This window comes from Xiphophorus maculatus, chromosome 13 (assembly GCF_002775205.1).
Source record: "Xiphophorus maculatus strain JP 163 A chromosome 13, X_maculatus-5.0-male, whole genome shotgun sequence".
NCBI lineage: Eukaryota > Metazoa > Chordata > Actinopteri > Cyprinodontiformes > Poeciliidae > Xiphophorus > Xiphophorus maculatus.
In genome coordinates this window covers 11,665,973-11,688,774 of record NC_036455.1, presented here as the reverse complement: position 1 = coordinate 11,688,774, position 22,802 = coordinate 11,665,973, and the positions used below count along the sequence as shown (strand labels likewise).

The window sequence follows — 22,802 nt, the reverse complement described above, 5'->3', positions numbered from 1 at the left end:
ATAACACTGCACATTGGAAATCAAATGACATATTATCCATAACAGGGAACCTTGAAAATAAAAGTAAACAATAAGACAAAAAACAAACAAGCAAGCAAACAAAAAACAGCGTGCAAATAGATGCAAGTGAAAACCAGTAGACACTGGGCATATATATATATATGCATATACAGTATATATGTATTTATTTTTTTCCCGGGTTTAATTATAAGTTACAATGGCCTGCCATAAAGAAGACCTCTTTACTTCACCTCGGCGTTAAACAAGCTGGTATCAATACTTTATTCTTACATTGTAGTCATGGAGTGAAAAAAGCAGGTTATCCAAAGAATGAATAAATAAATGAATAAATAAATAAATAAATAAATAAATAAATAGTAGGTAGCAGTATTGGATGGGGGTGGGCAGGTTGGGGGCGTGGTCATTTGCGGAAGCGGAAACCGTAGCTTCGTGTCGTCTGCTCGAAGATATCTGAATATCTCTGGTCAGTCTTTTCTCGAATACGTCTTATTTTATTTACAAAATATCCATACCATTTAGCACTACTTTAAACTATTAACAGTGCCTGTTTTTTGAGATAAAATAAGTCATTTGATTAGCATTTTATTTTATATGTAACTAATTCCTGCAAACTTGACACCCAGGGTAGCCCGTTAGCCATGTTGACGGTAGCGCTCCGTCTTGAGTCGCTCTCCGAGGTGCTGAAATATGATTCTTCAATTTTATTCTTGTAAGCGCATCTGCGGGTAGCTGCTTTAGCTTACATTTAATATCCTGCTTTATTATAATATGCCAGGGTTTTCCTTGTTTTTTTCGTACACCCATGCTAACTAGCTTATAGCTTAGCAAAACAGTTGGCAAACCTACAGTAGGTGAGGATCTGTGTTTGTCGCAGAAGGGAACAAGCTAAGATCTCCACCGGAGCCAGTTTACCGCCACTGTCATAATTATCTGGTCTATCCAAACGTTGGCGCAGCATCTTTTAATGTTGACTGGTTGCATCTCTGCAGCTGCTGGGATCTGGTTTCTGACTCCCTGATACAAAAACCAGTCCAGTCAGGAGGCAGAGAGAACAACAAGATGAAAGGTCATTGATCTACAACCTGCACGCAAGCAATTTAAGCTAACACTTCAGCAAAAGAGGCAGCATTTACTTAAGGTATCTGTCATTATCCATTCATATGTGCGATTAAATATGCCTGGTATTGGATCTGTCCAGCACTGCTTGATGTGTTTTCTCTTGAACAGACTGGTGGTCGCATTCCCCACCTCCGCTGGTCAACATGACGTCTTCAATGCTTCGAAGGCAGCTGAAGAACCTGGTCCAGAATTACTCTGAGGCTGAGGTCAAGGTAAAAGAAACACGTTTTTGGGTTGTTTTTATGTGAGTCCGCAGGAAGCATCAGCCAGTTTTTAAATGTTTAGTGATGATGTTGGTCCTGACATGAAGGGGTGTACTGCATGCCATAGAGCCAGCACACAACACAACTGTACACAAATGTTATCCTTAAATGATTTTATGTGCTGGGGAGTTGACTGAAATCAAATATGTAAAATTTTATATTTGATGTGAAGTTTTGTTCATGATCTATGTGAATCAAATTATCCTGCAGTTTATAGTATTATGATGTGTAACCATGTAAGTTTTGTGTGTGTCTTTTCTTTCTTTGAAAAGCAACCTCTGCTTTTTTACTTGTCTTGATTTGTTATTGTCCATCAGTTTAACATATAATATTCTGTATTAATAGAAGCACTTAATAGTACATCTGCATGCAGAAATTTATCTATTCACAGTATTATAAATTTGTGTTCACTTCAGTTTCTTTATTATAATGTGTCACTTGGATTGATGTAAATCAAGATTCATATTCAAGCAATTTATAGACTTTTGATTGTTTAAATGGTTAACTAGCTAACATGCTATTAAAAAACTAATTGAAAAAAAAGCAGAGCACCAAACACCAATTAGAGTGGAAATCTTGAAGATGAAGGAAATGGAAAAAAACACACTCAGTTCAGAATTTCTACAGTAAAGGTCAGACCTTATAATGCTACACTGAGAGGGGTTTTAAAGTTGCAATGTAAAATGATACACTGCAGTCAAATCTCTCACAGTGCTGAAGTCATTGTTTCTTTACTTCTTTTCAGCTGCTGCAACTGTATTCCTCCTTTTGCTTTGCAGCACACTTTTCCTTTTCCTATTTCTGCAGGTTAGAGAAGCGACGTCCAATGATCCATGGGGCCCTTCCAGCACTCAGATGGCTGACATCTCTGATCTCACCTACAATGCGGTGGCTTGCAGCGAGATCATGACAATGCTCTGGAAACGCCTGAAAGATGACAAGAATTGGAGACATATCCACAAGGTGAAGAAGATGAGAAACAGAAAATTAAAACAAAACACTATGTGTTTTTGACAGTCTAGAGCATTTTTTGTTCTTGGAGAAGTAATTGTTTAGCATTGAGATCTGTTTTTTTACAGGACAGCTTCAATCTTTTAATGCCTGAAATGTGGAATCCAACACATTATTGATTAATTTTTCTTTCTTTTTTCTTTTACTTTTCAAAATTGGTAAAGCAGCGCTTCCTCCAGAAGCATTTTGTAAATTAATACCAATAAATGACGACGTAACATTTAAAATTTTTGCAAACACTACTCCTCAGTTGGATCACTTAGTATCAGACCTTGCTCTCACTGGAAAGAGTTGCTGTGACAACAGATTTTTAATTGTTTTGTTTAAAACAACAACATTCTACTGGACTTTTTATTTTATTCATCTGAATAATTCCAGAAATCTTAGTAGTGTATTAAATGACTATTATGTGCTTTGAAGTTCTAATCAAGACCATAGATATTTAATTACGCTTTGCCTGCATTTATAATTGTGACACCTGTTTGGCTAAAATGTCATCACTGCTCCAGCTAATCTGCAACTTTACTTGGTAAAGTAATAAATTGATTGAGTTGTATTTTTCTTCCCAGTCTCTGACTCTGTTGGAGTACCTCCTGAAGACGGGTGATGATCGTGTGATGCTGAAAATGAAAGAAAACATCTACATTGTCAAAGCTCTCACAGAATATCGTTTTGTGGAAAAGGATGGGAAAGATCAGGTGAAGCTTGTTTTTATCTCAGGCATTTAGCATTCTGCCCGACCAGTTGGGGGTTTATTGAACTGCATTAAGAGTATCCACTATTGGTACTAAAATATTAATTGCCTCTTACCTTCATAACCTTTTGGCCTGGTGTTAAGCAATATTGGATTGACTCAGTAAAAGCCTTTAGAAGAAACATTCACAGTTTGGAATGCTTTGGCAAATTTTAAATAAAGATTGTTAAAGATAAACATTATTTTGGAAAATGTTTATATGTTTTCCTATACATTTTCTTCCATATTTGCAGTACTATACCTGGGTTGGTATGAGAGTATCATGGTATATTAACCTCTGGTGAAATTATTCATGGTGTCATGGTATGGACACAAGATAATCAAAGTTCAAAGTTATTGTAGTTGGTGCTATCATAAGATAGCACATTATTATTCCATTTATAATGATATTATAATGTGTACATCCTGCTTGCTGCTTGCCAACTATAAACCATGTCACCCTAAATTTATAGGTGGAACCCCTCTAGTTTCAACAACAATAATCATCTGTTTTTAGGCCAAAGTTTAGTGTTGTGTTACTTCATCACCCTGGAACTTTCACCTGCATGAACCACAGGAGAAGCAGGAAATGAAATACTTGCCGTTTTGACTGCTAACCTGTTTAAAACATTGCTATACCTTGATACCTCTAACTGGCCCATGCTTAGTCTGTAACTCGTCAAACCAACTAAGGAATAATATAATTAAATTTGTCATAGGGAGTGAATGTAAGAGAGAAGGCCAAGGTAGTTCTTGTTCTTATGGAGGATGATGAAAAACTGAAAGAAGAAAGAGAGTTTGCTGTGAAGACCAGAGAAAAGACATCCAAAGGTTCTGCTGGTAAGATATTTGGACTTGGAGTATGACTGCTGAACACTTTCTGGTTACCTTTACTTGTGTCAGCATCTTATACATATTTTGATCATTTCTTTTCTATCTCTTCCTACTAGCATCATCCACAGACAATGTGAAGGATCCTAACTACAAGCCAGTTTATGTTCCTGGATCTTCGGGACTTCCATGCTTGGACAACATTCCATCTGTGGCCGACTTGACTGCTTCTTTTGCTGCCCGCAAAGAGGAGCGACTTCGACAAGAAGCAGAGAAGAAGGAGGCTGAGAGACGAGTGAGTGAGACAAAACAAGATTATGAACTGAGATGTAGCCAGGGAAATTTTTTACTTTTTAAATACGATTTAAAGCTCAAGGGGATTACTTAAGCTTAAGAAATTAAGCAAGTTGATTCCTCAACAAAACAAAATGGTAGAGAACTTTCTGATCAACAGTCTGACTTTGTTTTGATGGTACTCCGTCTTTCTATTCTAGGCCAAGATGAGCGAAGATGAGCTTAAATGGGAGGATGCAGGAACAGCTGAAAATGCAGCAAGTGAGGCATGGGGTGGCGAGAAAGAGGAGGAGAAGAAGAAGGAAGTGAAATCAGATCCATGGGGAGCTCCCAAAGAACCTAGTACTGATCCTTGGGGTGCTACAGCCAAAACTGAAGATCCATTTGTGGCAGACAAATCTGATGAGGATTCATTCACAGCACCTAAAGACAAACCAGATCCCTTCAGTTCTTCCAATGGGGATCCATTCAGTGCTCCAAAGGATGATCCATTCAGTGCTCCAAAGGAAGATCCATTCAATGCTCCAAAGGACGATCCATTTAATGCTCCAAAGGAAGATCCATTTAATGCTCCAAAGGAAGATCCATTCAATGCTCCAAAGGACGATCCATTTAATGCTCCAAAGGAAGATCCATTCAGTGCTCCAAAGGAAGATCCATTCAGTGCTCCAAAGGACGATCCATTCAGTGCTCCAAAGGAAGATCCATTCAGTGCTCCAAAGGACGATCCATTTAATGCTCCAAAGGACGATCCATTTAATGCTCCAAAGGAAGATCCATTTAATGCTCCAAAGGACGATCCATTTAATGCTCCAAAGGAAGATCCATTCAGTGCTCCAAAGGAAGATCCATTCAGTGCTCCAAAGGACGATCCATTTAATGCTCCAAAAAATGATCAGTTTAAAGCCCCCAATGGTGACCCATTTGGTACTCCAGAAAATGATCCATTTAATGCTCCTAAAGATGATCCGTTTGAAGCTTCAAAAGACGACCCATTTACAACACCAAAAGATGATCCTTTTGGTGTCCCAGCAAATGATCCTTTCACTGCTCCAGTATCAACACCCCCTAAAGAGGAGCCGTTAGTAGAAGCAACAATATCTAAGGCTGATTCGTTCACTGGTCCCACAACGCCACCTAAAGCATCATTTTCATCACCAACCAAACCTGTTCAAAATGATCCTTTTGGTGAACAAACAACGCCGGGTAAGGAGGATCCGTTTTCTATAACATCAAGAGATGACCCCTTTACTGCGTCATCAGCACCATCAAAAGAGGACCCATTTACAGTGCCATGTAGTCCACCAGTGGAGGCTGCTTCAGATCCCTTCAGTGCCCCTGCAGCAGGTTCGCCCCAAGAAACTGCAGATACATGGGGAGCTCAAACCAGTTCTCCGCCTGCCAAAGGCTCTGATGCTTGGGGAGCACCGAGTGTTCCAAAGGAAACCAAGAGTGCCGATCCCTGGGGGAACGACCCAAGTGTCTCTTCACCACTTGCTGACTCTGACCCATTTGGAGATGCAACCAAGCCAGACGATGACCCATGGGGAGCCCCTGGTAAGAAACATTTAAATCTGTTCTTGGAACCTGATTTGGATGTTTACATTTCCAGTTTGATCAGCAGCTGGATAAGTCTTATTAAGGGCCTTGACATAGACTTCTTGAACATTCCAGCATTTAATTGTACTATTTCTAGCTTTGTTGGACGTGAGCGTTCCTTTTAGAGATATAAAAGGCTTATGGAAGAATAATGCTGTGGTGTGAACATTGTCTACAAAGAATATAACTTAAATTTTTATGTTGCTGTTGATGCAAACAATTGAAATGCCCACAGATATCTGGGCCATAAGTAGATTCTTGGGTGGGGTTCCATCTCTTCTGCCACACTCCTGAATGAAATGAGCAGCTTGTTTTCCAGCACTGACCTGATCCATTAAATTCTGACGAGACAGTTGATGAGAATATTTGATTGAAGTGTGTTTAAGAGTGGATACATCAAAAAGTTGCAGGACAGTAGATCTCGAGGACTGGAATTAGGAGCCCCTGTTCCAGTGGGATGATTCCCAACAGGTTTTGCTGTTGAGTGGATAGTAGTGCAAACTGGGAGAATTGAATTATGAATCTGTCATCAGGTGACAGAAAGGCAGTGCTTTCACACTTTCAGTCTTTGGGAACCACAGCGGACTTCACAATATTTCTGTTGATGCATTGGTTTTCTCTGGGTACCTCTGCCTCCTCCCACCTTCTGACACATTCATACCCCTCTCTGCTTTGTGTTCCCAACAAGAGAACAGGTGGTGTGTCCTTCACAGATACTGCAGGAAGTGGCGGATGCAAACTCATCAGACTGAACTAAACATGCAACTATTTGAATTAGAGAGGAATATGAAGCATTCAGCAGCCTACACTGTTTCTTGAATTAGTCTGTTAGTCTCTTATTCCTGCTTCTTTTTTCAAGGTTTTACTCATCATAGTTTCAGTAGTTTATGAACAAGAAGATGTGTGTGTCTCAGGCTGTGTGTGTATTTTAGCTCAGTTTTTGCTTTCACAATCAATGGATATATTTATAAAACTACTATCTGGGGTAGTTGACCACTTGGGGTGCAACCCACATTTGTGCTTTGTGTTATGAAGTTCCTCTAGCTTTCAGATGAAGCCTTTCACACATGACTCCATTGGGAGCATGAGTGAAAGGCTGCAGTCATCTGTACAGCCTACAGATAACAGACTGTAGTGTTATCTTTCCCTACAGCTGGTTATTCTTAACTGCAACTAATACACACACAGTTACAAGATACTGTAAGTTTATGGTATGTCATTGAGGGATTTTAGGCTTTTTCCTGTCAGAAGGTTCAGATAGCAGCCTGTCTGTGTTGGATCTTTGTCTGATTCATTGCCTTGAGACTCTAATGTTCACTTATTGTTGAGGTTTTTTCTTTACCTTTTGTTGAACAACCTTAGCATCAAACAGCAAATGCTTGTCTTACAAACTTTATTTATTCTCCATCGTGTCATTTCGAGGTAATGTAGTCTTAATATAAATGTTTTTTTTCTCTGCTACTTTCAAATCAAACTCTTGTATACATTTGTGTCACTGCAAAGTTCCTACAAGTGTTTTTTCTTCTCAGACTTATTTTCTTTCAATTACATATTTACAGTAAAATATCACAAATACTGTAACAAATTTGACAAATCACAATGAAAGGTTTCTTTGTAAGAGAATATGTTTTTCAGTAGACAACCTTGACTCGATGATGGTCAAAATCAGTATTTTGTACTGATTGTTCAGTACAAAATACTGAACAATCTTTATAGAAAGGAGTAATTTTATCTTTACATCCGATATCTTGGGAAACTGGTGTACCATTATCACTTATTTTATGTTAATATATCCTAATGAATATTTTGTACTATAAGGTTGGACTCGGCTTGGGTTTTGCTGTTGCTGTTTTTTAAACGTGTACTTCTGTTTTGTTTTTCCATTCAGCTTCAGCTCCAGCTCCAGTCACATCTGATGATGCCTGGGGAACCCCAGCTCCTCCCGCAGACTTGTCCCCCTCCGGCGACCCATTTGGAGACGGAGCAACTAAAAGCAATGATCCCTGGGGGGCACCAAGTAATGCTGGTGGTGATGGTGCAGGTAAAACATGGCTGTTTTTTATGTATATTTCTGTCATCCATCCATCATTTAATGAAGCATACTGTGATTGTGTCTAATGTGCTTTGCTCTGATTATGTCACTGTACCTCTGAGTAATCTAATGAAATGCTTAACTTTTTTTCTGCTGCCTAGTGCAACGTGGCAAATTGTGATTCTACTGTATAATCTAAGATTTGTGGCTCTGTTTGTGTATAAAACCATTTTTTCTGTCACTGTGTGATTTTCACCTCTAAAGTAAAGCTTCTGCATGTGAAACCTTTTACCTTCAACACTTTTTCCTCACATCATCTGTACTTTAGCCATCATTCAGCTAACAATCTTAACCAATTAACCTTCTCTTCCGCTTTGCTCTCTCTTCCTCTCTGACCTGGCCCCTAAAGAAAACACCTTTTAGAGTAGCATTGGACTTTATTTGATTTCAGGAAGACGAACATCAAAAGAAGAGGAGATCCGTAGAAAGACTGCTTCATTTTTGGGCTCTATGGGTGGGTCACTGGTTGACGTGGACGATCTGTTTGCCCCGAACCCCAAAACCAAACAACAGCCCCTCATCAACACGCTCGCTGCCCGGACACATGCCATCGGTAAGGTCAGAAAAAAAACATCACTCTGGGTCACAAATACCCTTAAGGACACAACCTGTGTGGGGTATTACTTGCAGATCACTTGATTATTAAGGAGGCATGATTCATTTTTCTGGGAACCAAAACATTGCTGTTTCCATGGTGATTTTCAGAAGCACCTCAGAAGGAAGTGTTAATAGAAAGAAGCTAAGATTGACCAACAGTTATTAATGGGTTTATATGGAAATGCTTATTGTGATCATTTTGCACCAACCCTCCCTCCTTTTTGGTCTTGCTGTCACATATAGACGTGTGTAACACCTGTTAGCATTAATGACCTGCTGTAAAGTTGCCCTCTGTAGATAGTGGTGTGTAGTAACCTGCCGACATCTTCCCATTCCTCTCTTTGCTCTACTTTGGTGTCTCTTTGCTGGAATGCTTCAAACTGCATATCCCACCCTCCCTCCTTCCCCTGCCTCCTCTTACCGCTCACACTCATTTCCCAGGTACATCCAAAGGCATGACATCTGGTCCTTTGGCCAGATCAGAGGCATTCACTGAAACTTTAGCCCCAAACTATAACCCCTTTGATCCCAGCCTAGCACCCACTCATTCTGCTTTTGGAGCTGCCGGTCCCTCTGGTGAAACTCTCCACTTTAGGGAACCGTTACACGCTGTGGGAATGCCTCATTCTTCTGTGCATGTTCTTCAAGCAGCTCAGGACGCTCCAAAATATGGAATGCCACCACCTGCAACACAAATGGGGTTGGGAATGTTGGAGTCAGAATATAATGTGGGGAATATTTTGGGAACAGGGGACACTCCAATTAGCTTTTTTGGAGCAAACTCAGCAGGTGTAAATCCATTTCTATGTGTTTCCCCACAGACAGGAAGTGAGATTAACACAGGCAGTGAACCAAATGAGATGATCATAATCGATACCAATACATTCTTGCTTTAACAAATTATTTCATTGAGTCAAACGAAATTGTTATTAAATATCAATAAACAACAATAACCATTATGGAGCTTTTCAGTTTTATGACCATGATGTTGTTATTTAAGGCATGTTTCCACTTCTACGTCTGTTGACACAATGAACAATGGTCAGGATCTGCTTATGAAATAGTAAATTATTCTTAAAACCTTCCCTTTTGTATTTCGTCCATTCCTTCAACTGTTCAAATAAAAAAAACATGTCAGCTGGATAAACCATTAAATTTATCTGGGAAAGGAAACATTCAAGTGTCTTTGGGGAAACACTAGAGTAACTGTGTATCTGTGTGGTTCTTTTGTTACATATGTTTGTTTTCTTCAAGTGTGCATGTGTTCAAAGAAGATTTGTGTGTGTGAAGTGTGTGCACACTGTGCAGGTGTGCAGTATATAGTTATAGATATATTGTGCTGATGTAAATAGTGGAAGTAATTACTGCTAAACCTTGAATTATACTGTATATCAAAGTGTTACAGTCAAGATTAACTATTTATGGATATATTTATTAATTTATTTATTGCTTCATACATTATTGATGCAACTGCGGCCTCCAACAAAAGAAGATCAGGTGAACTTATATTAAAATTCAGCTCAGTAACTGTTGGTGTGTCCATTTTATCCTCTCTGATTAGGATTCATCATGTAGTGGAACATGTCTGTGCTGTATGTCCCAACAAATTGCTTTCTGTTACATGCATGCACTCTGAGCACATCCTGTTATCGTATATATGTGGGTGTGTGTGTGTGTCTGTGTGTGAGTGAGTTCGACCTTTACAGTTTTGGTGTGTGAGTGAAACAAAATTCTGTATTTTAGAAAACACCTTCTGTAAGAGTAAATAAAGGGATTCAGTTGATGTCGTTCTGATTCCAGCAACATTGAGCTGAACAGTAGCAGCTGAAAGGACTGAGTTTCAACCTATACTGAGCCATGCAACTTCTCGCATTTATACTGTTTGCATTCTTTTAATCAACTCGGGGGGTACCTGTTCATGTTCTACATTATGTGGATGAAATAAAAAATTTTGATTGAATGAAATCTGAATTTATGCTCACTTGGATTCTAAGTGTTTCAGGTTTTGCTCATCCTAAATGATTAAACAGAAGGTTGTCATTTAAAGCCTCACAGCAGATGAAACGTCTGTGTAAAGATAGAAAGAAGGTCAGCCTCTGTCCGTTCAGACTATGAGGATTTTGGCAGGTAGACCGTGTGACTTTCAGATTTTATTTTGTATGAGATACATTTATTTTGCTGTGTATTTACCTTTAAAACTGTGTTGTAGACTGTGACAGTGTACAGTACGTTTGAGAAATAAAATGGATTATGTTGCCTCTATATAGTGTGTTATGTCAAAATTTGTGTTTCAAAACAATGTACCGGTAATGTCATTTTTCATGTCTGGTAATCAAATTGAGAAAGTTACAAACAACAACATTTTGTTTTGTTTTACTGTTTAAACAAAAGAGAGCCAAAATATCTAGTTAAGGAAAAGGTTGGGACACCTGGCCCTCTATTAGTAACCCTTTGGCTTAAATAGCTGCATGAAGATGCTTTTTGTGACCTTCTACCAGAGAGATGAAGCTTATTCTAAGAGACAAAATCAAATAAAAAGTGGAAACATGTTAAAAAAAATGCTCAGCATTAACAGGGATCATTTGATTTATGTCGACCCAATAAAGGCTTTTGCACTGATCAATATAAAGGCTTATTGCTTTACCCCTTGTTTTATAGCACATTATTTTATTTTAGGAGGTGAATTTTCATATCCTATCATAAAAAGAAAACATTTCCATTCAATGACAATAATTATAGATCTAAATCTGCCACAGTATGAATAATTTTGAGCTCAATTTTATATTTACGTTGACTTCTGATATCGTCAGTATCAAAAGTCACCGCAAGAGGGCGATAATGAGTCACTACGACACCACCACGTTTTCATGTTTTCAGCACATGATTGGTCTGTATATTCACACAGTAAGATCAATTTTGTGTATAATATCTAAAATTGTATTTTTAAATAAGTGATTTATTTATTTATTTTTATTGTGATTTAAGGTCCCTGTTCAAAACTGCCGTTGTGGTGTATGTTACCGTTTACCATTTATGTTTTGATCTTTAAGGTCAATCAATAAAAACGATAAATTTCTTACTGTATCTAAATGCAAGATTTGAATAAAAATCATTGTTTATAGAGACTTTTCCATTCACATGCATGTCCTGAATTGTCCAGAGGTGTAAGACAATAAAGAGGCCATTACAGAATTGTTTTTGGAGTAATTCAGGATATCCAGCTGAGCCGGATCTCAGTTGTTACATTCATGGAGAAAGAAGCTTAGAGTCTAAAAGCAGAGAGATGTGTCACATCAGGACAAAATGGGTTGGTCAAGTCGATGTGTTACCTATTTTCGCTCAAGCAACTTAAATAACATAATCCACAGGAAAAGCTCCTTTTTTTCAGTAACCCAGATCCATAATAATTATAATTATGGAAACATAATGAGTATTTTCCATGATGATGACAAACCATTGAATTAATTAAGCCTCTGTAAGATTAAACTGAAAATCTGTTATAAGGTGTTAACAGTCATGTTTTGAAATCAAATCTGTGTGATAAACTTTCATTGTTGTCAATTTTGACGTTTAAAGTTTATCATGTAGGGATGGCCTATCACAACTTGAATCGATTGGCTTAGATGGACTCCTTGGGAAGTAATTAGTCAAAATTGATTGTCTTCCTGATGCGGGGAATATGCTTGTGTAACTTTAGGTATCAATTAAGGTAAACTGTTAATTTACTTTAAAGTGTTGCATTGTTGTGTAAGATTAATAAATAATACACGTCTCTAATGTTGATATAAAGATAAAGCAATGTCATAGTGAAGGCCACAGCAGTGTCTAATATAGATGAAATGTTACCAACTTGTGGAGTTTAAGCTGTGCTACATCAAAATGTTTCTTTTCACTAGATTTCATGGTTAAATTCTTGGTGTGACTGGTTTTCTGTAGTGGCTCTGTAATCTGTTTGTGGGTCAGAATTATTCCAATTTTCATGCATGTCCGCTATAACAAAAACACCATCTTTAGGTTTATGTGTATGAAATTTTGAATTTCTTGTTTCTGTCATAAGAACTCAAAAACAGCTTCAATTTAATGTGCATTTTGAAAACGCTTTCATCTGTAAATTAAGAAAGGTCGTCACCGTCTGAGTTGGATAAATGACATAAAGTTGTGTAATGTTTCACACCTGAAACATCAGAATGTTGGGACAGTTTGTGGATTAGCAGTAGCATGGCTGCCCTGTACATTGAGGCTATTAGTCCTTGAGGTAGCTGTTCATGGATCCTCTACCTATTTCCTGTCTGAATACTGTAAATATCAAAAACTTTTTAACATAAGACAATACTGAATGTGTTTTATTTTCCCCCACTAGCCTGCCAAATGGAACATTGTGGAATTTTGGTTCTTCAACTTTCAAATTATTTTTTGATACCTTCTCAAAATTTGACTAAAAGCTTCATTTTGTTGACAGAGAAAACTTTGTCTTGTGGTTTTAACTTTTTTTTTGTTTGAATTCATAATCTTCCCTTATTCTGCTAATGAATTGCCCAAAGACTCGCGTCTTTCTTCATTGAAACAAATGCGCAAAGTGTATTATAACCTAACTACATGAAAAAAAGTCCAATAATACCGTGACAATCAGATCCCTGACTAGTGTGTGTAAACATCTGGCCACAACTGTGCAGCTGCACTGGATTGTGTTGAAGGGTCAAAGCTTAAGAAGCAACACGGACCATCAGAGTTTATCACTAGTGCACTCATCCAGCTCCCAGCTGTTCGATACCACGCCGTTAAATGAGTCATATTGGGTCAGGTTGGATGAGAGAGACAAGAAATGAAGTCAACAAGAGAAAGGAAAAAGCTGCGATGATGGAAGGATACAAAGAGCGAAGGGGTGGGAAAGTAACAGATGGACTTGGGCGGATTAGAGCGAATCTGGGTGGGTTTCTACTGGAAACCAGGAGCGATGCCGGAATCAGGAGAAAAATTCAGGAAACCTGAATCTATTATTCAGGAAGGTTGAGACAAACACAAAGTGAACGTTATCCAGCCTACAGGCATTGGTAAGTGACACTTCATTCCTAATTTGTTGCTATGATTTCTTGCTGTGTGAGATTTTTTGTTGATCAAAAAGTTGAGCTCTTCCAGCTGCGGCTGGATTTTCTAATCCCACCCCTAAGGGAAAAGATTTCAGCTCATTCTGATGAGACGCTTACAGAAGAGATCAACTAACACATTACTGCATGTTATTTCATGTGAACATCGGTGTTATTGATTCAAAAATGCAATGCAAAGTCAGATCAAATGTGTGAAGAAGCCCGAAAGAAAACCTGAATGATGAGCAAGCAAACTGTTGGGCGTCTGGAGAAACATGTTTTAGAATCACTTGCTCATATCAACTTGGAACAATTGATCGTTTAATTTAAAACAAATGAAATTACCAGGTATCTTGTTGCACATGTAGATTTTCAGTAGCCAAGATTGTTAATTAAAATAATTAGCAGAACCTCCTTAAATAAAAGTATGAATTAGATTTGTTTGAACAAGAGAGTGTTTTCTGCTAGGCAGACATTAAATAAAATCATAGCATGTTCACTTCTGAAAAGTTATTGTAACTGAGTCTGAACTCCACTTATTTCCTAAATTAAACAATTTAATTGTTTAATTGATAACTGTTTGCATGTCGTCTACAAAGTTTATTGTTTTGCTCAATATATCTCAAAAACATACTCGTTCAAATTACAGTTTCTGTGCAACAGAAATGAATGCCTCTGCACTAACTTCTGAAAAGTTATGTTGGTTTAATTGGAAACAATCTTACGGTTGAAAGAAGCTACACAATAATTACCATAAATAGGTTGAGGAATTAATCTTATTGGTTTACTATTCTAATTCATTGTAAAAACAGAAAAAATAAATTATGTTAGCATCCAAAATTTGTTATCTTTTTATTTTGGATTTAGACACCTTGGTTTAAAATTATTCCTCTTGATAATTGTTTGCATGTCCTCTACAAAATTTAATGTTATTATTTTTGTTGACTGATTCCTGGGGATTTAGGCTCATTTAGGATTATTAACAGAGCTGTGCATAAATGTCTTTGTAATTTATTTAAAGGAGCAATGTTGTCTTAAAGAAGTCTTGACTAATAAATCATGGTTTCTGATGTTTATATTAACTTTTTTAAAACTTTTTCTGCTCTTTCAATCAACTCCTGTCCATATGTTTGCCTTACTTTAGCAACGTGAAATGTGTGGTCCACTTCAGATAAGCAGAGTTAGGAATTGGGGAATAAAAACCGAAGTGCGAGACCTAACAGAACCTTAGCACATACAAAAAACCCCACAGTGTCCTGAGGTCTCTCAGGACCTGAGAGATTCATCATCCAGTGATCACAGTTGTCACAAGTTTTATTGATTATCTTTAACCATTGACCAACAGATCACATTTTGCTTTCTTTTTACTGTTTCTCTTCTTTAAAAACAGTTTTTACTCCATGGTAACAACGCAAATCTTTGAAATATTTTATTGTGAGGTAAGAGAACCAGATAAAGGTTAGGGATTTAGGATTTGATGCATGAAGAGGTAAAATCGTGGGATTTTCGGTTGGATTCAAAGTTCGAATAAAATCTGAAATGAAGAAAATCCAATCAGTGCATCTCTAAAGTTTAGATATTTTTATAGATAGAGCAAGAGAAATTATAACAATTTTTGGTAAGCTGCTTTGTTGAGATAAAACTGCTTCATCTTTTGAATTGAGGAGCTTTTATTGAATTTCACAAGTCATAAGATTGTTCAAACTAATCTAAATCTGGTCTTCTCTTTTAGGTGGTCAGCTAAAAATAGGCTTAAAAGTAGTCGAAGTCCAAAGAAAAACTTTTAAAGGCCTTTGGAAATATTGAACAGCTATTGATTTAGAGAAGAAAATGATGAATTATCACTTTTCATTTGCAAGGACTGGAACAATGAGTTGTTTGCCGATGAGTCACCATGTGAAGGCTGAAGATGCTACAATAAGGAGCAAAGTTTTGTTTTATTTGACTAAAATCTGTTTTCACAAAACTACATTTTCAATCCAGTCGTTCCACCGTAGACAGATGGATAAATAGGTCAACAGCACAACAGCTCTTAAGGTACTGATGAGCCAGCATGAACTTCGCTTCACTTAGAGCTTTGCAGATAAGAGGTGAAATGTCTTCAAGAACCAAAGATTAATCCAAGTTGACTTCGGGTTAATCTGCCATGGCTACAATGACGTTATAGACGTATAATCTTTCAGGATATGCTTCAAGTTTTCTTGATGATTTTGGCCAGATGTCAACCTTTTTCTTCTCTTGTTCTCATGATAGGTGCAGCATGAGAGTCACCGGCCATTAATCTCCTCCACCTTTCCCAAGATTAAAACAGATTTACTGGGACCCAGAGGCAGGCCTGAGATCCTGGACTAATCACTCCTTCTTTAACCCAATCCCTCTCGGAGAGGTGAGGGAACAGGTTGAGAAGAGGGATGTACCATGAGGCTGGACCTGATTAGGTGTAAAATCCGGATTCTGAGATTTAAATCTGCCTTGGAGCGGAAAGAAGAACTCATCAGGAAGACGGATATGGGAGGAGCCTCAAGTCAACATGAAACACAGCTAGACAGGCGGCTGGTGCTGTAATACTCTCAAGAAACAAAGATCTTAAATTTAAATCTGATAACCTGCTTTGTTCGCCTGGTAAATCCCAAGTTTCTGTAACAGACACTACAGCTGGTGATGCTCCAGCTTCGATAAGGACGCAACAGCTGGAGCTCCTCATGCAACTTCCAGTCGGCACATCTGCCGCAACTTGATTAAAACCCAGCACTTTCTTTCCCTCTCTGTCCTCTGACCTCTCATCAGATATCTTTCCTCAGACCCCGCCCTCCTTCCAACTCTTCACCACTGCTCATCTTCCTCACTGACCTTTGTTTCTCTTCTGAAACATCCTTAATCTCCTTATTTTCTCCTCTTCTGCTCCTCCATGAGTCACTCTCAAACTTCCAATCAGCCTTCCTGCTTCTTACTTTTCACAAAGTTGTCCTAATCTTGTTCTTGAGGATGTTTCAGCCTGCTGACCTTCATCCCAATAGGTCACCAAAGCTGGTTGCCATTTTAGGGACATCAAGGTAAAATCGTCCCACTGCCTGCCACATTTCTCCACTGGCTTCATTCCAGTTGAGCAGTAACAATGCTGGAGAAAATGTCCAGACGTAACCGGACCCTGCTGTCCCTGGGTCTCACCTCTCTGGCCCTGACGATGTCCGTGTCAGCCTTCTGCAGTTCCTACTGGTGTGTAGGGACACACAAAGTGGTGAAGCCAGTCTGCCTGTCACCGGTCAAGATGAAGAACTGTGGAAAGAACAACAGCCAGCCATACACAACAGGTGAGGCTGTGAGGGCTGGGGATGCTCAAAATACCAGCTACAAGTAAAAAGATTTTCTTTGACATTAAAAGATGTTTTATTTCTCATTTTGAGTTGAGGGTCAATTTTCAGAGGCAGCTTTCTAACTCTGACCTTTGAGTCTTTCCATCATAAAAAAAAATCCTAATTTCAAACACCTAACCAAAGCTTGGTTAGGTGTTTGAAATTAGACACAACAGCTTGTCTGAGGTGTCACTCTTTTACTGTCATGACACCAAAGTTCTCATGAACCCAATGACTGTCGGCATTTTGAGAATCAGAGTCAAGGGGTTAAAACTGGTTCATTGAAACTTTGTTACAAGCAACCAAAATAGAAAAAACAATCAATGGAAAAACAGAAAATTACAGAAGCATTCAACTTTCATATCTGGGAAATAAAGATATGGACAGCATCTCATTAAAACAGAGAAGGGTCAACATTTTAAGGTTAAGTATCATTTTAAAACTCCAAAAGCTCTTAACACTGAATAGATTTGATCAAAGTTTTATTATTAGTGATATTTAATTAATCTATCATGTTCTCAAATACCAAGTCAAATATTTTTGAAATTATGTTAATTTGTGTGCACAGCTTCTACCCTCAAAGTCTAATGTGATTTATAATGTTTTTACATCCTTGTTAAATTGACAGTTTCTTGTGACGTAATTTAGAAATCACGATTAATACTTTTGTAATTGTTCATAAGTTCACCCATCTTGACAAAAACTTCAAACTGATTAAATATAACACCAGACCATGTTTGGGGCACCACCATGCTTTATCGTAGGTATGATATTTCTTTGTTGATGCTCAGAATGATTTCTCCCTCCAGGCTTTAGGATATCTTCCAGATATATGGAGAATAGTGGAGTCTGCTGTCACTAAATAATAAAAATGAGCAAATGTCAGGATATCCCTACTAGAACTTTATTTCTGAATAATCATATTCATCCTAATTGATGGCCGGTTAAAACCCAGGTTAATCAAATTGTAAAAATGAATCAAAAGATACTTCCAAAAAGTATTATCCGATGGTTGTGGACACATATGCAGCCAGTTTGCAGCATTTCATTCTTTTTTATTCATATATTTAACTCAGATGGTTGTTGATTTGTGCACAAAAAATATTACATTCAATGTGGGCAATGTTTTGAAATAAGTTTTCATGGTTTTAATCAACTTCTTACAAGAACCTATTTTAACTGGTGCACAAATTTGCACATTTTTCAGCCATTTGGCTCAAAATATTTGGATATTCTGTGCATAATTAAGAACCGTCTCTTAACATGTCAGCATATGTAATCATGTAGCATTCTGTGACAAATATCACAAAGACTCTGTGGCATCTCTTAGCTGTGCACAACACATTATAGGCAGCAGCATAATGTGAAACTGCAGGGTGTTCTCTGTGGAAAAATAATCCCCCAGCCAGTCATTTAATAAACAGGTTAAATTGGTAACCTAAGAGCTCAGTGGCAAAGCTTTGAATGTAGACATTGTCATACATAATTCACATAATCCCATGTATGCTCTAATCTCAGTAAAGTAATAAAAAACACCACAGCTGACTTTAAGAACAGTGTTTGAGAGCTTTACATGATGTCATACAGATGAATTATCACTTCATACAATTTTCTCATACTCCTGTAGTTACTGCACAGAAATACTTAAAACAACCAAAAGCCACATTTCTAGATTGTTTTAGGTCATATAATCTCAGTTTATTGTACTTTATAAAATATGTTAAACTCTTTTATCAAATCGATCATCTGTATTTTTTCCTTCTCAAACAGAGGCTCCCACCCAGGACCCCAAGAACCCGGTGTCCAATGTGACGCTGTCTCCACAGCAGAAGGAGGAACTGGCCCTGATAAGGAAAAAGCAGTTGGCCAATGCCGTGCAGTATCTCTGGGAAACGGGCGAGGACAAGTACATGCTGAGATATTTCCACACGGGTTTCTGGCTTTCCTGTGAAAAACACAACGAAGGTTGGTGAGGCAGAGAGCCAAGTGGCTGAAAACGGGTTTAGATGTTTATTTAATGTCTAAACTCATCTGTATTTAAAGTGAAAAAGAAAATCAGTAATAATCGTTTCCCAGAGCACTTTCATCGTAATTTAAATAAATTCCCAAAATCTTGAGGGAATTTGTTTTAAGAATCTGGATTCTGAAAACAGTTTCTAAGAACCAACTGAATAATTTCTTTTCACTGCAGCATTTTATTTTATTTATGGGAATTCAAAGCACATAACTGATCAAAAGAAATCTGTTTTCGAAAGATGCATATTATAATGACAGCTTTAGATTTTAAAAAAAGTAAAGTTTGTTTATCATAAACATGAAAATAAAGTGGATAACAAAATTGGAACCTTTGTACTTCTTTTTGTCTTTCTGTAAGGTTAATTTACATAAACCTAAATGTATGTAAATGAAGACAAAGGTGTCTGATGTGCAGAAACAACTGTGTGGTTAGTGCAACTAATACCTGCACCATAAAGCATGTACAGACCTGCAGAATCCAAATAGCAATCACTCAACTTAGATCAGAATAAAAGATTATAGGTTTCCAGAATTTAGGTGTTAAGCTGACAGAAGGTGGAAGCCATTGCAATGCATGTGCTCTATTTTAATACTGTTTACATTATCTGAATCTGTTCATAAATCATTCAGAAATTAAATTAATTCAGGGAACCAGGTGACTTAAGGTTGTATGTGGAACATCTTGTTTTTAGGAGATGATCAGGAAGAAAAGTGCCGCAGCTTCATTGAACTCACCCCAGGAGAGACACAAGGTTGGTGCAAAAACAGTTGTTGGCTATATCAAATATTATAGAAAATAAGCAATAATAAAAACACATTATTTCTTTTTTACACTTGCAGGTGTGCTGTGGTTGTCTGTTATCAGTGAGTTCATGTACATCGGCCTTCTGGCGATGGGTTTCCTCCTGATGTGTGTCGAAGCGATGTGCCTCTGTGCCAAGAAGGAGATGAGCTCCCTGAAGATCAACGCCTTCGCTGCAATGTGCACCGTCCTTTCAGGTCAGTGGTGAAAAATATTGTAAACATTTTTTTATTTTTCTGGTTCAGTATATGCACTGGAGTAAAAACCAAAAGATTTAAATAAGTTCAAAAGTTTATCTCTGTTTTTATACACTATGTTAGGTCGGTTTTTTTTTCCTCACCTCTTTTTTTTAAAGTGATTCCTTTTCCATGTTTACCAGGTATGATGGGGATGGTAGCCCACATGATGTACACCACAGTGTTTCAGATGACAGTGAGCATCGGACCAAAAGACTGGAGGCCGCAGTCTTGGGACTATGGATGGTCTTTTGCGTGAGTTAGTTTTTGTGATCTCCTTGTTTTGAATATTGTCCAAGGCTTATAGAACTACTTTGACTCTCACTGGTTTTTGAGATCCATTAAAAAACCTCCTGTGTCCCTTTCTGTAAAATGAAGGCAGTAACCAATCTCATCAGAATTACATTATATATATTTGTTTTTTTCTGTGTCTTATCTCATAAGAACATTTCAACCAACTTTGAATAAATTCCCAAGGAGACCCTTAAAGTCCAGGTCTATCTCCAGGCATTGCTGTTTTTATAACACCGTATCACGTTATATTGGGAAATTAAATAAAAACAATGCTCAGTGTTGTTTTCTTTACTCTTTTCATGTCTCAGGCTAGCGTGGCTTTCCTTTAGCTGTTGCATGGCAGCTGCTGTGGCAACACTCAACTCGTACACTAAGACCATCATTGAGATGAAGCACAGAGCCAGGTTGAGGCTGGAGGAGGCCCGAGCTGCTACTATCGCCCCTTCCTATGAGGAGGTTGTTCAAGCCGGAGGCGGAGGGCTTTACTCAGTCAGTCAGCTGATTCATCTCGGCCAGCAGGGGGCCCTCATGGATCCACTGTGGCCAAGAGGAGTGGGACCGGCAGTTGGACCTTTGGCATGCAGTGCTGGTGGGGCCCTGCTGGTTGGAGGTGGAGTCGGGGGCATCGGGATGGGAATGGGAGGAGTTGTAGCTGGAGGAAGCACAGCTATTGGAGGAGCAGGTGGGATCGGTGTTGGAGGAAGTGGAGTTGGGATGGGAATGGGAAGCACTGGTGGGACAATGGGGGCAATGGGAGGAGGTGGAGTGGGAACAGGAAGAATGGTGGACGCTCACGGAGTCGTAGTTGTGGAGGGATGCGCCACAGAAGGATGTGAGGAGTGTGAGCGAGAGCTGGATGAGATAGATTACACTCTGCAGGAGGAAAGAGAGGACTCCATCTGCTAAGACTTACAGGACTAAGGACTGGTGAACAACACAACACATGAACAACACAACACAAGACTTGAAGAATCACCTGTATTAGGTTTTTTTGTACATAAACTGTCTTCGAGTTTTTAGATGTTAGGTGTGTCAGTTTCATTATCTCTAGACTAAGATTTCCAAACTTAAATGGCATGACTAAACTTTTTTTTTATCATGTTTTGTCATGCCTCAGAAGTTTGCAATTACAGTTTGGATTTATTCATATTGCAGTCACATAATAAATATCCCTCAAGTCTTCTTCCTGAAGAGCTGGTGAGTATTGTCACAGTAAACCGATAACATAGATATCTTCAATGTGGTATATAAAAAGACGCAAAGAAAATGTCACCTGGGGTGAACTATCGGTGACATCAACACAAGCCTTGACATGTAGCACAGCTCTGAAGGGAAACTCATCTATTACTTAGAGTCATGGTGAAATGGCTGTTGAAATTTATGGTTTCAGTGAATAAATGATCTGGATTTATACCATAATTTATTTAACTGTTGTCTCAAGTATACAAAACCAAACACCAAAGACTTCATATATTTTAAGAGAACAATTCCCTATCTGTAATGCTTTAGATTTAGCCTAACCTTACTCATACTCATATAAGGACATTTGTTGGTAATTAATCTAAGGCTGAAAACTTCAAGAGATTTTGTGAATACATGATACAAGATGGTCACATTCCACAGCAGCTTCTTTAAGTTTACTCATCGTTATCAGGACAAGTAATAGAAAACTGAACCAGTTTACTTGTGTAAAACTAGCCTTACACTGACTTTTTATGTGAATGAATGTGTTTTATCAGTGATTTAGATAATCAGCATTCAAAATTACAACTTCTCAGGGCAATTGATTTTAGTTATGCACTTTTTAGCCACAACTTTTCAGAAATACTTATGGACATGACAGAAGTTGCACATATGCACATGTAGTGACAGAGTGACAAGAGACATTTTGAATTTAGTGCGGCATGGATGCCCTGCTGCCTCCTGTTGTAACAAGTGCAGATATGAAAAATAAAAAACAAAACTGATGAAAGGTAGAAACACCAATTTTTCTGATTAAATTTTTATTAGTGTTCTGCAAAAAAATGTGGATAAAACAGTATTATTTCTTTTATTTGGAGGGGTGAGGGTTGGGTTGGGTTGTGTGACTCAGTTGAGGCGCTTTCGACATCTGGTCAGGCTGACCCCTGCGTGCCTCCCTCTGAGGGTATTTTAGGGCAGACCCAGAGTCAGCTAGAGGGACTTTATAAAAGCTTGGGAAAAGCTTTATGTTCCACAGAAGAAGATAAAACGTTTCATTGGGGGAATAATATCCTGTTTTTTCTCCTAGACCTGAGATCCTCATGATCCAATCTCAAATAAGCTGATAACACAGGATGCTTGTTTTGGTTAAACATTGTCAATCAACACAGATTTTTCTGCTCCCATAACAAAAGACACAAACTGCCAAGCAGTGTCAAGAACTTTCTGGGAATAGAGTGTGATTGCTGCTATATGGTTCGGTTTCTGCTTCTGAGA

The 22,802-nt window shown here is 38.2% G+C and overlaps 2 protein-coding genes across 5 annotated transcripts; both read left to right on the top strand.

Annotated features, from left to right (window-relative positions):
• Positions 1–426: 426 nt before the first annotated feature.
• On the top strand, positions 427–10,822 carry LOC102238411 (epsin-1-like). Of its 4 annotated transcripts, none has more exons than XM_023345307.1 (10): positions 427–484; positions 1,011–1,159; positions 1,249–1,352; positions 2,211–2,366; positions 2,984–3,112; positions 3,867–3,987; positions 4,098–4,273; positions 4,473–5,829; positions 7,760–7,912; positions 8,355–10,822. In XM_023345307.1, the coding sequence occupies exons 3-10, from the start codon at positions 1,284–1,286 to the stop codon at positions 8,600–8,602; spliced, it is 2,409 nt and encodes an 802-aa protein (XP_023201075.1). In that variant the 5' UTR covers positions 427–484; positions 1,011–1,159; positions 1,249–1,283; the 3' UTR covers positions 8,603–10,822. The 4 variants fall into 4 exon arrangements, with proteins under 4 accessions (XP_023201075.1, XP_005808225.2, XP_023201076.1 ...); XM_005808168.2 differs by having other exon boundaries at positions 8,313–8,448; XM_023345308.1 differs by lacking the exon at positions 427–484 and adding an exon at positions 649–730.
• A 2,493-nt stretch (positions 10,823–13,315) lies between these two features.
• On the top strand, positions 13,316–22,323 carry LOC102221334 (germ cell-specific gene 1-like protein). The gene is made up of 7 exons (XM_014472166.2): positions 13,316–13,611; positions 15,898–16,955; positions 18,768–18,962; positions 19,706–19,765; positions 19,854–20,012; positions 20,195–20,306; positions 20,654–22,323. Exons 2-7 carry the CDS (start codon positions 16,760–16,762, stop codon positions 21,249–21,251), a joined length of 1,320 nt encoding a protein of 439 aa, XP_014327652.1. The 5' UTR covers positions 13,316–13,611; positions 15,898–16,759; the 3' UTR covers positions 21,252–22,323.
• The last annotated feature ends 479 nt before the right edge of the window (positions 22,324–22,802 follow it).